Source organism: Cavia porcellus, unplaced genomic scaffold (genome assembly GCF_034190915.1).
Source record: "Cavia porcellus strain 051 isolate PalLab524CR breed Dunkin Hartley unplaced genomic scaffold, mCavPor4.1 scaffold_10, whole genome shotgun sequence".
NCBI classification, from domain to species: Eukaryota; Metazoa; Chordata; class Mammalia; order Rodentia; family Caviidae; genus Cavia; species Cavia porcellus.
In genome coordinates, this window is record NW_026947493.1 from 11,915,267 (window position 1) to 11,927,863 (window position 12,597).

The 12,597-nt window shown below is 39.6% G+C and overlaps 2 protein-coding genes across 2 annotated transcripts in view; one reads left to right on the plus strand and one right to left on the minus strand.

The window, feature by feature from the left end:
- Positions 1–2,800, plus strand: part of Rab5a (RAB5A, member RAS oncogene family) — a 40,824-nt gene extending 38,024 nt beyond the window's left edge. Inside the window, exon 6 of the mRNA XM_063256996.1 lies at positions 1,391–2,800. Coding sequence (XP_063113066.1) covers positions 1,391–1,506 — 116 coding nt within the window. The 3' untranslated portion in view covers positions 1,507–2,800. The remainder of the gene's footprint in view (positions 1–1,390) is intronic.
- Pp2d1 (protein phosphatase 2C like domain containing 1) overlaps positions 1,892–12,597 on the minus strand; it is a 28,423-nt gene continuing 17,717 nt past the window's right edge. The window contains exon 3 of the mRNA XM_003480005.5: positions 1,892–3,796. Within this exon, the coding sequence (XP_003480053.1) occupies positions 2,994–3,796 (803 nt within the window). The 3' untranslated portion in view covers positions 1,892–2,993. The remainder of the gene's footprint in view (positions 3,797–12,597) is intronic.

The following is a 12,597-nucleotide window of genomic DNA, read 5'->3' on the forward strand; positions in this document are numbered from 1 at the left end:
TATTTAATGTTACCACCCCATTCCCTCAAAAAGTGAATCACTATCTCAAGAATTTTAGGCATTAAAATGAATCACATGTATCCAGCAGGTAAAATTCTACTTAGTAGTAACATATTCAAGAGCATAGCCATTAGCTGTATAGGAGTTAGCAGAAGTTAAAGCTAATTGTTTCATAATTTAAGTTGCACAGTAGAGAACATGCCTTACTGGGTGATATTTGTTTTGTTTTTTGTCTTTTTGTGACAGAGGCTCACTGTGCAGTTCAGGCTGGCCTTGAAATCCACATCAAAGCCCAAGCTGTCTCATTTGCAACTGTCCCCCAGACTTAGCCTCCCTAGAGTACTGGGATTTCAGGCATGGTGGCACATGCCTGTAATCTCAGCACTTAGGAGGCTGAGGCCGAGAGGATGCCATAAATTTGAAGTCAGGTTGAATTACAGAGTGAAACCCTATCTCAAAAAAGTGTTTCTGAGCCGGGCATAGTGGCGCACTCCTGTAATCCCAGCACTTGGGAGGCCGAGGGAGGTGTATTGTTGCAAGTTCAAGACAAGCTACAAAGTGAGCCAGAGGCCAGCCTAAACCAAATAGTGAGACCCTGACTCCAAAAAGACACAAACAAAAGGTGTTTCTGGCACTCCAGAGAAAGTTGATACATTTTTAGTTTTTTTTTTTAAACATGTCTATATAGTCCGTGCCAGCCTTGAACTTGTTCAGTACCCTAGGCTGGCCTCAAAGATGATCCCTTCTGGCTCAGCCCTTGAAAGTGTAAGAACTACAGGTGCACACATCTATGCCAACAGCCCAAAGTGTTCTTAAACTCCTTTTCTTGAACTCAGGTGTTTTTCCTGTCTCAGTCTCCACAGTAGCTGAGACTGCAAGCTGTGCCTGGCAGATTTTCTTTAATAGAAGTATTAGTGATTATTAAAGCACAAATATGCTGGTTATTACGTGAATCTAGTCAAAGAATTTATATAGACATTATGGTGCTTGGGAAGTTGAGGCTGGAGAATCATAAGTTCTAGGCATACATAGGCATCTTAACCCCAGTTTCAGGGATGAGACACAATGGTACAACACCCAAATAAAAATAAATATATAAAAAGATAAACAAAAATTTAAAATAAATTATATATAGCTCTAGGAAAGTTTAATTTTGTTATGTACCTACAGCTGGTCTTCATCTACCCCTTCTCAGAAATATTGTGAAAATAGCTTGCCATCAGACAGCAGTCAGTGTTTCCTGGCATTTAACAGGTACTCAGTACACTTGAGAATGATAAACACAAGGTTGTGTGAAATTTTGGGCGTAATCTAACTGGAAAGAAAGAGTACAAATAAGCAGATGAAATTTTAATAGGAATATTTATATATTTTTATATTTTCCTCTCAGCTAAAAAGTTGCCAAAGAACGAGCCACAGAATCCAGGAGCAAATTCTGCTAGAGGAAGAGGAGTAGACCTCACGGAACCTACACAGCCAACCAGAAGTCAGTGTTGTAGTAACTAAACCTCCAGTTTGAACCAGCTGGAATATTCTGCTTCCTAAATGTTAATAACAGTGGAATTGGAGCATTTAACCAGCCCAGTACGACTCCCAAAAAACAAGAGACTTATGATAGAGTCAAATTTCTAATACAGAATTATTTTAAGTGTTTTAAACTTGATTTTTAATAATATGCATGTGTCCCTCTGACTAATGTTTCAGCAATAGAAAGGGAAAATGAGACCTGTGTGTAATTGTTTCACTGGAAAGTTGGAGGGAATCATTTCTCATCATTAAATGTCTTTAATGACTATCTGGGTCCGCAGTTAACCATTCAGTTTCTCCAAACTGGGACAGTGGTCATGTGTGGAAAAGTCAGAAATTACTAATTTGGCCTTTCTGAAAAACATTTTTAGCTAGATTACAAATATATTTATGCTTAGCTGCAGTATTCAGGTAAACTTTCTTCTGTTAATCTAACGTGTACATTCCACAAAAAAAACCAGTCTCACATCTACAGGAAGAAAAGGAATATTAATAGTGTCTAAGTTAGAGCCCGTCTTACTATTTTTCTAAGTGGGGTGAAGTCAAATGTAATCCCACCTTGTTTAGAAATATGAAAACTAATAAATACATTTTAATGAATAATGTTCCCTTCATGTGAGCTCTTCAAAAAATGAAGCAAACCAGGTATCTGATTTTTTTGTGTTGCTTTGTTTTTAATCATTGCAGGCCATTACATGGGTCTTGTTTGGGGGCAGGAAAGACGCTTTTGTTCCCTTTGGATGTAACACAGTGCACTAACAATTATGTACATTCAAACTTGATTGTTCTAAATTTTATCTTCAGCTGTACTGTAAATAGGGTACTGCATTGTAGCCTCCATGTATGTTTATTTTTTTCTGTAATATTTAAGAGTTGCTTAAAAGTATACAAAGTGTACAGTTACTAAAACGGCTAATACTTTCTCTCACCCTTTGAAAAGGGGGTTCATTCAGTTCCCACATGGCTAGAACCATAATAAGCAATGTATCTGTAATTTGTAACATAAATATTGCAATGTTAGTAACACTCTTGCAGTCTTGTTTTTCAAAGTCCACTTTATTTTGATAAGTTCCATATATTGCACTAATTTTTAGGTATTTTCATTATATGAAATCTACCATGTGTCAGATGATTTAATCTATTTAAGCGTCGAACTCTTAGCAGACCTCTTGTACATTCTACAGTAATTCAGAATTAGCAAGGAAAACAGTTCACCAGTGTTTAGTTTTATATTGAGGTGCTCAGGTTGGAATAAAGTGATATAAAAAGCAAATACTGGTTTTTCTGGTTTTTTGACATAAAACTGAACATACATAATAGCCTAAAATATGCTGTTACATTTTCTTTACTACGATCTGAAAAATTATTTCCCATGGTATTGATGTTCATTCCAGTACTTGGTTCATTAAAGAACTGGCTTTGTGGCAATACATTTTGATTCTCTGAATAACTGGAACTTAAACGTGTTATATCAGCAACTGATACTCACTTCCATTGAGAAATATTACCATAACTGTAATATTGTCTCTGGAACCAGCCTCTAAAGCAGCATTTACAAGTTCGCGGCTAACATACTCAGCTGCGCCTTCAAAGAAGTTCTTACTGTGTGGTGATTCTTCACTTGTTGGTGCATCATCTGCACTGGTTGGCCTATCAGTTTCTTTTTCACTGCTAGGTTCATGATTAGTCATTTGTGGTGGAGCTGTTTCTACATTGTTAGAGTTAAAAGCACAATGTTCAGAACATTTTGAATCAGATAGTTCTTTCTTTAAATTTGTAGTTGACACATGTTCTTTAGATTCAGGATTATATTGAAACAATACATGAATGTTACTTTCTGATTCAGTAGTGCTTGTGTCACTGATTGAAAGATACAGAGGCTTCATGTATGGTAATTTGTTTTGCATGGTAGAAGCACATGTGTCCTTATATATTTGAAACAGTGTTATTGCCAGTGCTATGACTTCCTCTTTATCCAGAACTTCCCAAAGTCCATTAGTAGCTAAGATAAGGAATTGACATAAATCATCTATAGGGACAGAAATAGTTTCAGGTGCTGGAATAATAAATTTTTTTAGTTTGAGATTTCCATGAAATCCAAGTCCTCTTGTCGTTTTTATGTACCCTTCCAAGAGACCATATGGTTCACTTGAAGTAATTAGTGCTCCATTCTGAAGTACTCTTCTTCTTTCACTGATGTTTGCTGTAGTGTGTTCTTTGGTGAGACAAAATCCTTTTCCATTCCTGCATAAGACTGCTTGCACATTTCCTGGAAGGTTATTTTTTAGACAAAAATTTTATCCTCAAAGATATAGTAGCCATTTGTATCAGTGTATGCTATTCATTTTATTGTTTCAGTGCTAAACAGGCCATATGAAAACATTTTTTTTTAATCGGTCCTAGGGATCGAACTCAGGACCACGCGCTTGCAAGGCAGGCACTTATGCTGCTGAGCTAAATCTCCAGCCTCCATGTGAAAACATTTTTAAAATACATGTACTAGATTTATAGTAGCTTAGATTTTAAACCAATTCTTTCTTCATGTCAAGCATTCTTAGTGTTTAAAATACTACATTTAGTATTAAAATGACTAAAATCACATAGTGAGAAATACTTTCTAAATCAAGTTTATGAAAGAGCTTCAGGATATTTTGGGAAGTTGAGTACTTTATTACAAATATATATTCCGTGTAACAAATTTTTAAATATTTGAGTAAATGCTTTTTCAGTTATAAACACAAATTTTGATTTTTAATAAAAAGTAGAATTTGACCATGTTATAACTGGTAAAGGTTGCTAATCTATAGAATGCAGTTCTATAATCAATGAAAAAATCAGAATGCCACTGTTAATAACAATAAAAAAATTTAGGTGGAAAATGTATACGTGTATTAAATAAGTAACCGACATTACATTAAATTTTTGGCAAAATTAAAAAGCTGATCATAGTTTTTTCATAGTTCAAATAAACCTGTGTGTTTTTCTTTGCAGTCTTAAGGTCTAAAACATACTATGAATAAGTCCTCTGATCTTAAATATGGTGCTATACCCAGGATCAAAATTTTATTGCTTACAGGGTTTAAATTTAAGCGTTCAGTTTAGAAGGCTAAGAGAGGTGATGGCAGTCTTTTAGAACTTTTAATTATCACATAGCTAGCTGTAGCAGGTGTGCTACAAGTTCACCACTGCTGACCCACAGCAGAGAACCCAGCATTGAGAAAAAGAAGGCCACGCCCCATGCAGCTGACAAAGAGCCCAACAGGATAAAGCATTGAGATGTATTCAGGTAATGACTCATTTGCATAATGGTAATTATCTGAGCTGCAGGATTGGGACCAAAAGATACTGTATATAAAAACTTTTGGAAACATGAACTATGTGGATGAGTTTTGAAACTGCAAAATCTCCCATTTCTGGTTTTGTAATACTTTGTATTTTTACTGATTCTACGTACTTTCTACAAAAGGTGTATAATTAAAATTCTTGAATTTTGCTGAGTTGTAAATTGCTAATTATCAGAAAGGGGACATGGAGTGGTATTTTACATAGCCGGTTAAACTCAACATTAGGAATTCATAAGGTCCAGTGGGTGTGCGGATTGAAGCCAAAGTCTCGCATTCTAGACAGGTGTATCACTAGGGCAGCACCCAGGACCCTGCGTTTCCTTGTTCCGAGACAAGATTTGGCTAACTTGCCCAGGCTGCCTTCAGACTTTCGATCCTCCTGCCTCAGCTTCAACCATGACTTGCAGTGCCTTTTTTTAATTAGAAAATACTTATTTGCATGTGGCAAGCCAAAATCCAGTCATTAAAAAAGAAAAGGCATTGTAACCCTGTTAGTGACTTCAGAAGAGTTTAATGCACTGTGTGTAAACCCCGAATGGCGGCACACTCTTTCAATCCCAGCACTCATGAGACTCAAGGCCAGCCCATACTAAGCAAGACTGTCCCAAAATCCAAAAAGAAAAAAATTTGAAATAGAGGCTTAAAGATAGATAAAGTTTAGTTACGTCTGTGGAGAGCCTGTTGAGTTTAGCTGTGTGCACTGTTTGCCTACTCCCCCCTGCCCCTCGCCAGAGAAGAACAAATGCTATTGGGGTTAATTTCACTCCTTGTGAATGTCCCTCAGGTTCAGCGCAATAAAATTTAACAGCTGTTAACCAGAGTGCAGTCTTAGATCTACCATTGGCTTTTGTCTGGCTTTAAGGAGGGACGGGGGTGTAGCCTAGCGGCACAGCTGCCTGGCAAGCGCAAGGTTCTGAGTTCGAGTCCTCATACCAAAAAAACAAAAAAATAACTACCTGCTAATTAGTTCGTGTCCTTTATGTGTGGAGATGATGCATGAAAGAAAGTAATGAAGGAGAGGTAACAGTGTTTCTTAGCTAATGTGTATAACCCATGAAGTAGAGGACAAGTGAAATTGAGGATGTGGAAGAGTACCAGTGAAACATAAAGTTGGATGTGGAAAAGATGGGATACAACTGTAATCCCAGCACTCGGAAGGCTGAGGCAGGAAGATTTTTGCAAGTTTGAGACCACTCTGGCCTGGCTACAAAGTGAGCTCAAGGCCAAGTTGAACTCCACAGAGCAGAAGCCCTGTCTCAAAAAAAGACCTTGTGGGGGCTGGGGATTTAGCTTGGTGCAAGCACCAGCCTGGCAAGCATGAGGTCATGAGTTCAATCTCTGGTACAAACAAAAAGACCTACTTCCAACAAGTTTGATTTGTTTGTTTGCTTTTTAAAAACAAGAGCTGGTGATGTATCTCAGTGGGAAGGCCCTGGATTTAATTCCCAGTACTGAAAGAAAAAGTTCCTTCCTATTCCAGTAAGAGAAAGGCATGAAAGGGGAGGCCACACACACACAAAAAAAAAGAATGACCAATGAATATTTCATTTCAGACACATAGATAAGAAAATTATGCCAGAGATTTAGCTCGGTGGTGTAAGCACTTGCATGGCAAGTACAAGGTCTTGAGTTCAATCCCCGGTACCAAAAAATAAATAAATAAATAAAGTTATAAGGAAATATTAGGCTTGGGAAGTAGGTAGTGGTAAGTTAGGAACAGAGAAAATACTCTGGAAAGGAAAATGAGCAGTTGAGAAGGAGCATAAATAGATGAGTACATGTAAAGGGGTTAGGAAAATTATCCAGTTTTTCATTAGAGTTTTGAGTTTGGCGTTTTTCTGACACATCCACCAGTAACTAGCACGAGAGCCTTGCTAATGCCAATGATCATTGTTTTAGTTGCTTTTTTCTAATTGCTGAGACAGAATACCTGATGCCCAAAACAATGGGAGGAAATTTTTCTGTTGGGGAGGTTGTTTCAGTCCATACTCAGCTGGTTCCAAGGCTGGGTGGCATGCATGGCTGTGGCAGATACCAAAAGCTACTGCGACAAAAGGAAGAGCAAGACACTTTCCCTCCCTTATATTGTATGCTGGCTGCCTACCCCTGGGCAGGTGCAGCGCTCACACTGCCAGTCCCAGTGCTAGACAATGAACCAATCACATGCTAGATTCAGCCACTTTAGAAAAGCCCCCCCATTGTCTTCTCCCCCCATGACCACATGAAGCTTTGCAGGATCACCCGGACATAAACCATAACAATCATAAAGCAGTTCTTGTACATTGTTCACTGCCAGGTAACATTTTACCCACATGTCTCAATTTTCATGTTTGCATATATGTAACTACTACAACGCCACTGCTCCCACAAGAAAGGGTAAGCAGAGATGTAAAAAGTTCACTGTTTAAGAATGGAGTTTAATCCTAGCATTCAGGAGGTTGACGCAGGAGGATTGCCTGAGTTCAAGGCCAGGCTGGGCTACATACTAGAAAATTCCAAGGCTGGTCTGAACTACATGGTGAGTGCCTTTCTCAGAAACGCAAAAGGAAAAGAAAGGTTTTTAGGCTGGGGTTGTAACTCAGTGGTAGAGCATGTGCTTAGGGTGCACCACACCCTGCATTCAGTCCCAAGGGAAAGAAGCTGAAAGTGAAGAAGAAAAGAGCAGGGAAGGAAGAAAAGCTGCTTTCCTGCATAAAATGAGATCCTGGGATTGGATTAGGTTTTAAGAGAAAAGAATAGGGCTAGAAGTAGTTCTAAACCAACTGATGAAACAGGAATTTGCACGTTTGTAGAAACAAACATCTTCAGAGAAAAAAATCAAAATTGAGATCTATGAAAGCAGTGTTGATGAAAAAGAATGCCACATACGAATGGATATGCCCTAAAAATACAGAAAACTGGCTATCATTTAAAGTATGATTGCAAATTGTATCAGCAAGTCCTGGCTCATTCACTGTCATAGCTAGGTAATCCTGTATTAAAACCATGATTAACATCGCAGTTTATGATGACTAAAGGAGTCACTTAGGAGCTGGTGGCTCAGTGGAACAGTACTTTGCTGAGCATACACAAGCCTTGGGTTGAGTCACCAACAGCAAAAGATAAAAAACAATTACTTGGTAAGTTTTAAAAGAAATGAGGCCTGAGAGAGCTCAAGGGCAAAGTCGTGCTTGGTCTCCGTCTAGTGTGAGTTCATGAAGGGAAGGGTAGTGCACCAGGAAATAAGAGGGATCTGTCTTGTCAAGAGTCAGTATTAGGGGCTGGGGATTTAGCTCAGCGGCATAAGCGCCTGCCTTGCAAGCAGGCAGTCGTGAGTTCAATCCATGGTACCGATAAAAACGAAAAAGACCAAAAAAGAGTATTAGGAATACACAGCTGTGCGTGGTGGCACAAGCCAGATAACCACAGACTAGGAGAGGTCTAGCCCAGGGGCAGTTGACTGCAAGGCAGAAGGAAGCTCCCCAACTCAGGGTATTTGGAAGGCAGACAGCAGACGAAGAGACGTAAAAGAGGACAAGGCCCTAGTGGCTACAGTCCCCAAGGTCACACGTGTGAACTACTTCTCCAAGTAGATTCTGCCTCCAACAGTTAACCTGTGGACGGTGTTGGGACTCTCAGTTTAGTCACCTCTCCAGGTGTCTGAAACTACTCAAGCTGACAATTGAGAGTAACAACTGCAGTCCATACATTCAAAATTTTTAACTAGAGAAATAGAAAATTTTAAAATTATCTTCTAGTGAGTTACATCCCCAGCCCTTTTTCAGTATTTATCCTGAGACAGGGTCTCACTATGTTACTAAGTTGCAATCCCCCTGTGTCACCTCTTCAGAGTCTGGGATCCAGGTGTCATTATTGTACCACCATACCTGGCTGAAAATCTTCCTCATGGAAACATGTACAAAAATGTACATAGTCTCATTGGTTTTGTTTGTTTTCCTTCTTGTCTTTTTGTTTTCTTTTTTTATGGTATTGAAGATTGACCTAGGGACACTGAGCTACATCCCCAACCGTTTCCATTTTTTCTAGATTTTGAGAGAGCGTCTTGTTAAATTGCCCATGTTGGCTTTAAGCATGTGATCCTCTTGCCTGAGCCTTCCCAGTAGTTAGGATCACAGGTGTATGCCACCATGTCTGGCTGACTCCTTGGTTTTTTGTTTTTTGAAACAGGGTCCTGCTATGTAGGTGCTAGTTTTAAAGTCATTGTGTAGCCCAGGGTAGTCTCACATAGTGATCCTCCTGCCTCAGCCTCCCAAGTGAGGGAATTACAGGTGTGGAATACCACACCCAACCATTCTCCTTTTTAACTGCAAGTGCCCATTTGTAGGAGAGCTTATAATTAAATAGAGGTGTATTTACATGATGAAGGAATTAACTGAGTGAATGCATCAGTGTGTCTACATCTCACAAATCCATGAAATATAAACATTATGATATTTATATGAAATGTAAAATCAAAAATAATAAGTAAAAATGTAAAACCCTGTAAAATTAGGCATGCTGGCAGGGAAAAAATTCTAGAGAGAAAAACATCAATGTCTGAAAAGCAAAATACATTGGATGTGATTATTGGCAGAATAGCATAAGGTCAGCAAGGTGTGGTGGCACATAGGTGCAATCCCAGCATTTCAGAGGCTGAGGTAGGAGCATTGGGATGTTCAAAGCCCATCTTGGATACATAGCAAGTCCAAGGCCAACTTGAACTATGTAACCAAAGCTGTATCAAGAAATAAAAATTAAAAGTAAAAAGCACTGTCGTTTTAGCTTGATTGGTGTTACACAAAAAATTTAATTAATAAAAAGTAAAGAAAAAGTCAAAGAATGGAGAACATTAGAAAACTCTAAAATGGTAAATGTACATTTAACCATACCAAAAATTAAATATAAATGGAATAAACACCCAACTTAAAAATACAGGTTGATGGCAGAACAGGGAGGACCAAAGGAAAGGCATCTCTGAGATTTTGTGTCAAAATGATGGAGTGCACCAATGTGAGGAGGAGGAAGGAGGAGTTAACACAAATGACATAAAAACTTCACAGAAGTAATAGAAGAAAACTTCTGAAGCAAGGAAAAAGAACTTGACACACATAACCAATATATACAGAACTACAATTAGTGATAATAATAATAAACTATTCTAAGACACATGATAGTCAAGATTCTAGAAATTGAACACAAAAACAGAATATAAAAATTTACAGTAAAGGGGGCTGGGGATTTAGCTCAGCGGCATAAGCGCCTGCCTTGCAAGCAAGCAGTCGTGAGTTTGATCCCCAGTACCGATAAAAAGAAAAAAGAAAAAAAAAATTACAGTAAAGAAATCACCTATAGCTGGGGATTTAGCTCAGCAGCATAAGCACCTGCCTTGCAAGCACATGGTCGTGAGTTCAATCCCTGGTACTGAAAAAAAAAAAAAAATCACCTATAAATGAAAGACCATCAGAAGCACAGAAGACTTCTCAACACAAACTCCCCAAGTCAAGGAGAGCTTGGAGTGACATATTTCTTTTCTTTCTTTCTGAGACAGGGTTTTGCTATGCAGTTCAGGCTGGCCTTGAATTCACTTTGTAGCCCAGGCTGGTCTCAAACTCACAACAATCCTCCCATCTCAACCTCCCGAGTGCTGGGATTTATAGGCATGAGCCACCACGCCCAGCTTTGGAAGTGACATGTTTCAAGCCATAAAACAAAACAACTCAGATTAATGTATCTCACAAAACTATCTTTCAATATTGATAGAAAGTAAGATACTTTCTTAACAAATAACATTTGAGGAAATTCAGTAACACCAAACCAACACTCCGAAATGCTCTGAAGGATATTATAGAAAGAGATAAGAAGGACTCCAGGTCCACGAACTGCCAACAGGATGAATCCACCTGACAAGGCAAGTAATGAAACACGAGGGACAGGGAACCAACAACAGGAAAACGACAAGGATAAGTCAATACATAACAGTTGGAAACATGTAAATTGATAAGATTATATCCAAAAGATGAGAAGTATAAAACAAAAGAGGCCTTTATTCTGAGAACACAGAGAAAACCAAAATACCCACCGACAACTGGAGTCTGGCTTTCTCTCTGGTGGACACGTGGCATGGGGCCATATAAGTAACCTCGGTTTGGGGTGGAACCTAAGGGGGCATTAGGGATGCACAGGTAGCCAACTGGTCTTCATTTGGCACCATAGGTAAATTCCTAGGGGGTGAGGAAGGGAGTTACAGGTAAATTCCTAGGGGTGGGGGAGATAGGAGCTCCTTGGTTCTGCCTCTAAGGCTTCACCAGCTACAGTGGCCTGTCTGGGCCAAAACTCTTTCATATCCCATATTATGATTATTATTATGAAAAGGGGTGAAGATTTCTCTCTTTAACTGATTCCTGCTGGAAGGGGCGCTGTACTGGGATCTAGGGGAGTCAACGGGATGACAGTTGATGCCCAGATAGAAGCTGGTGCCAGGTATTTTAGCCAGGACAACTTCACTGGTGAATGCACATATGTTAGACTGGAAAAACAAAGAGACAAGATGTTATGAGGAGGCATGGCACTGCCATATTTAAGGACCCAGGTGAGGTAAAAGAAAAGGGGCCTTTGATTTAGACATCATTATATCAGGACCATGTTGAGGTAGAAACATTTCCACGGTAAGGCAGAATTCTGAAAATTAAATGTGGGGTTAGGAGGAGTGAAGTTATGAGAGGTGATTACTCCCCCATCTGAAAGCGTAAAAGTTAAGAGGCTAGGTGTGTAAAACTTGTCTTTTTCCAGGAGTTGAACTGGAAAAAATAGGGGGAGCAGGGAAGGTGGTGGCTGTTCCAGTACTAGGAAGCTATGGGTAAAGAAAAGAGTCTGGAATCAACATGGGCCCAATTTGCAAAGGCTGGGTAGGCTGGCCATCAACGCCCACAACAGAAATCAAGGACTTACTACAAAGTCCTGAAAATTCAGGAAGTACACTATAAGTCGCCCCCGTGTCTACAAGCACAGATATTATCTTACCTGAGACCTCCAGTGAGACTCGGGGCTCCGACAAGGTTACTGGAGTGGGGGCTGTGAGCCCTGAGCCCCATCAATCTTCCGCAGCAAGTCCAAGCAGATCAGTCAGTGACAAATCTAGCATTGATGGAGTCTCCTATGAGGGCAAGGAATTAGAGGATGGCTTACCCGCTCGCTGGCGGCTAGGACAGTCTCTCTTCCAATGGCCCTTAACGTTGCAATAGGGACATGGCCCTAGAGGAATGCCAGGGTTGGGGCAATCTTTTGCCCAGTGTCCTTGTTTGTTGCATTTAAAGCACGGTCCGGGCGGGACTCGGGCAGCCACACCTTGTTTTGGATTTCTTGTCCTGGGAGCCCCAAGTGCCACTGCTAAGAGATCAGACTGATATTTAGCAAACTTTATTTTTTGAGCTTGTTTTTCCTCTTTTTGAATTTTGTCTCTGTTGTTGAAGACATGGAAAGCTAATTTAAGAAGATCCCCTTGTGGAGTTTGAGGGCCATGTTCAACCTTTTGTAATTTTGCATGAATATCAGGAGCAGACTGGGAAATAAGAGCTAACGATAAGTATCCCTTCATGAGAGTCTGGGTTCACATTAGTAAACTTAATTAAGGTTTCCTGAAGCCGATTTAGGAACACAGCTGGGTTTTCATTAGCCTCCTGGACCTGTTCTAAAAGTTTGTTATAGTTAGTATGTTTGTGAGCAATCTTATTAAGGCCCTCAATTAATT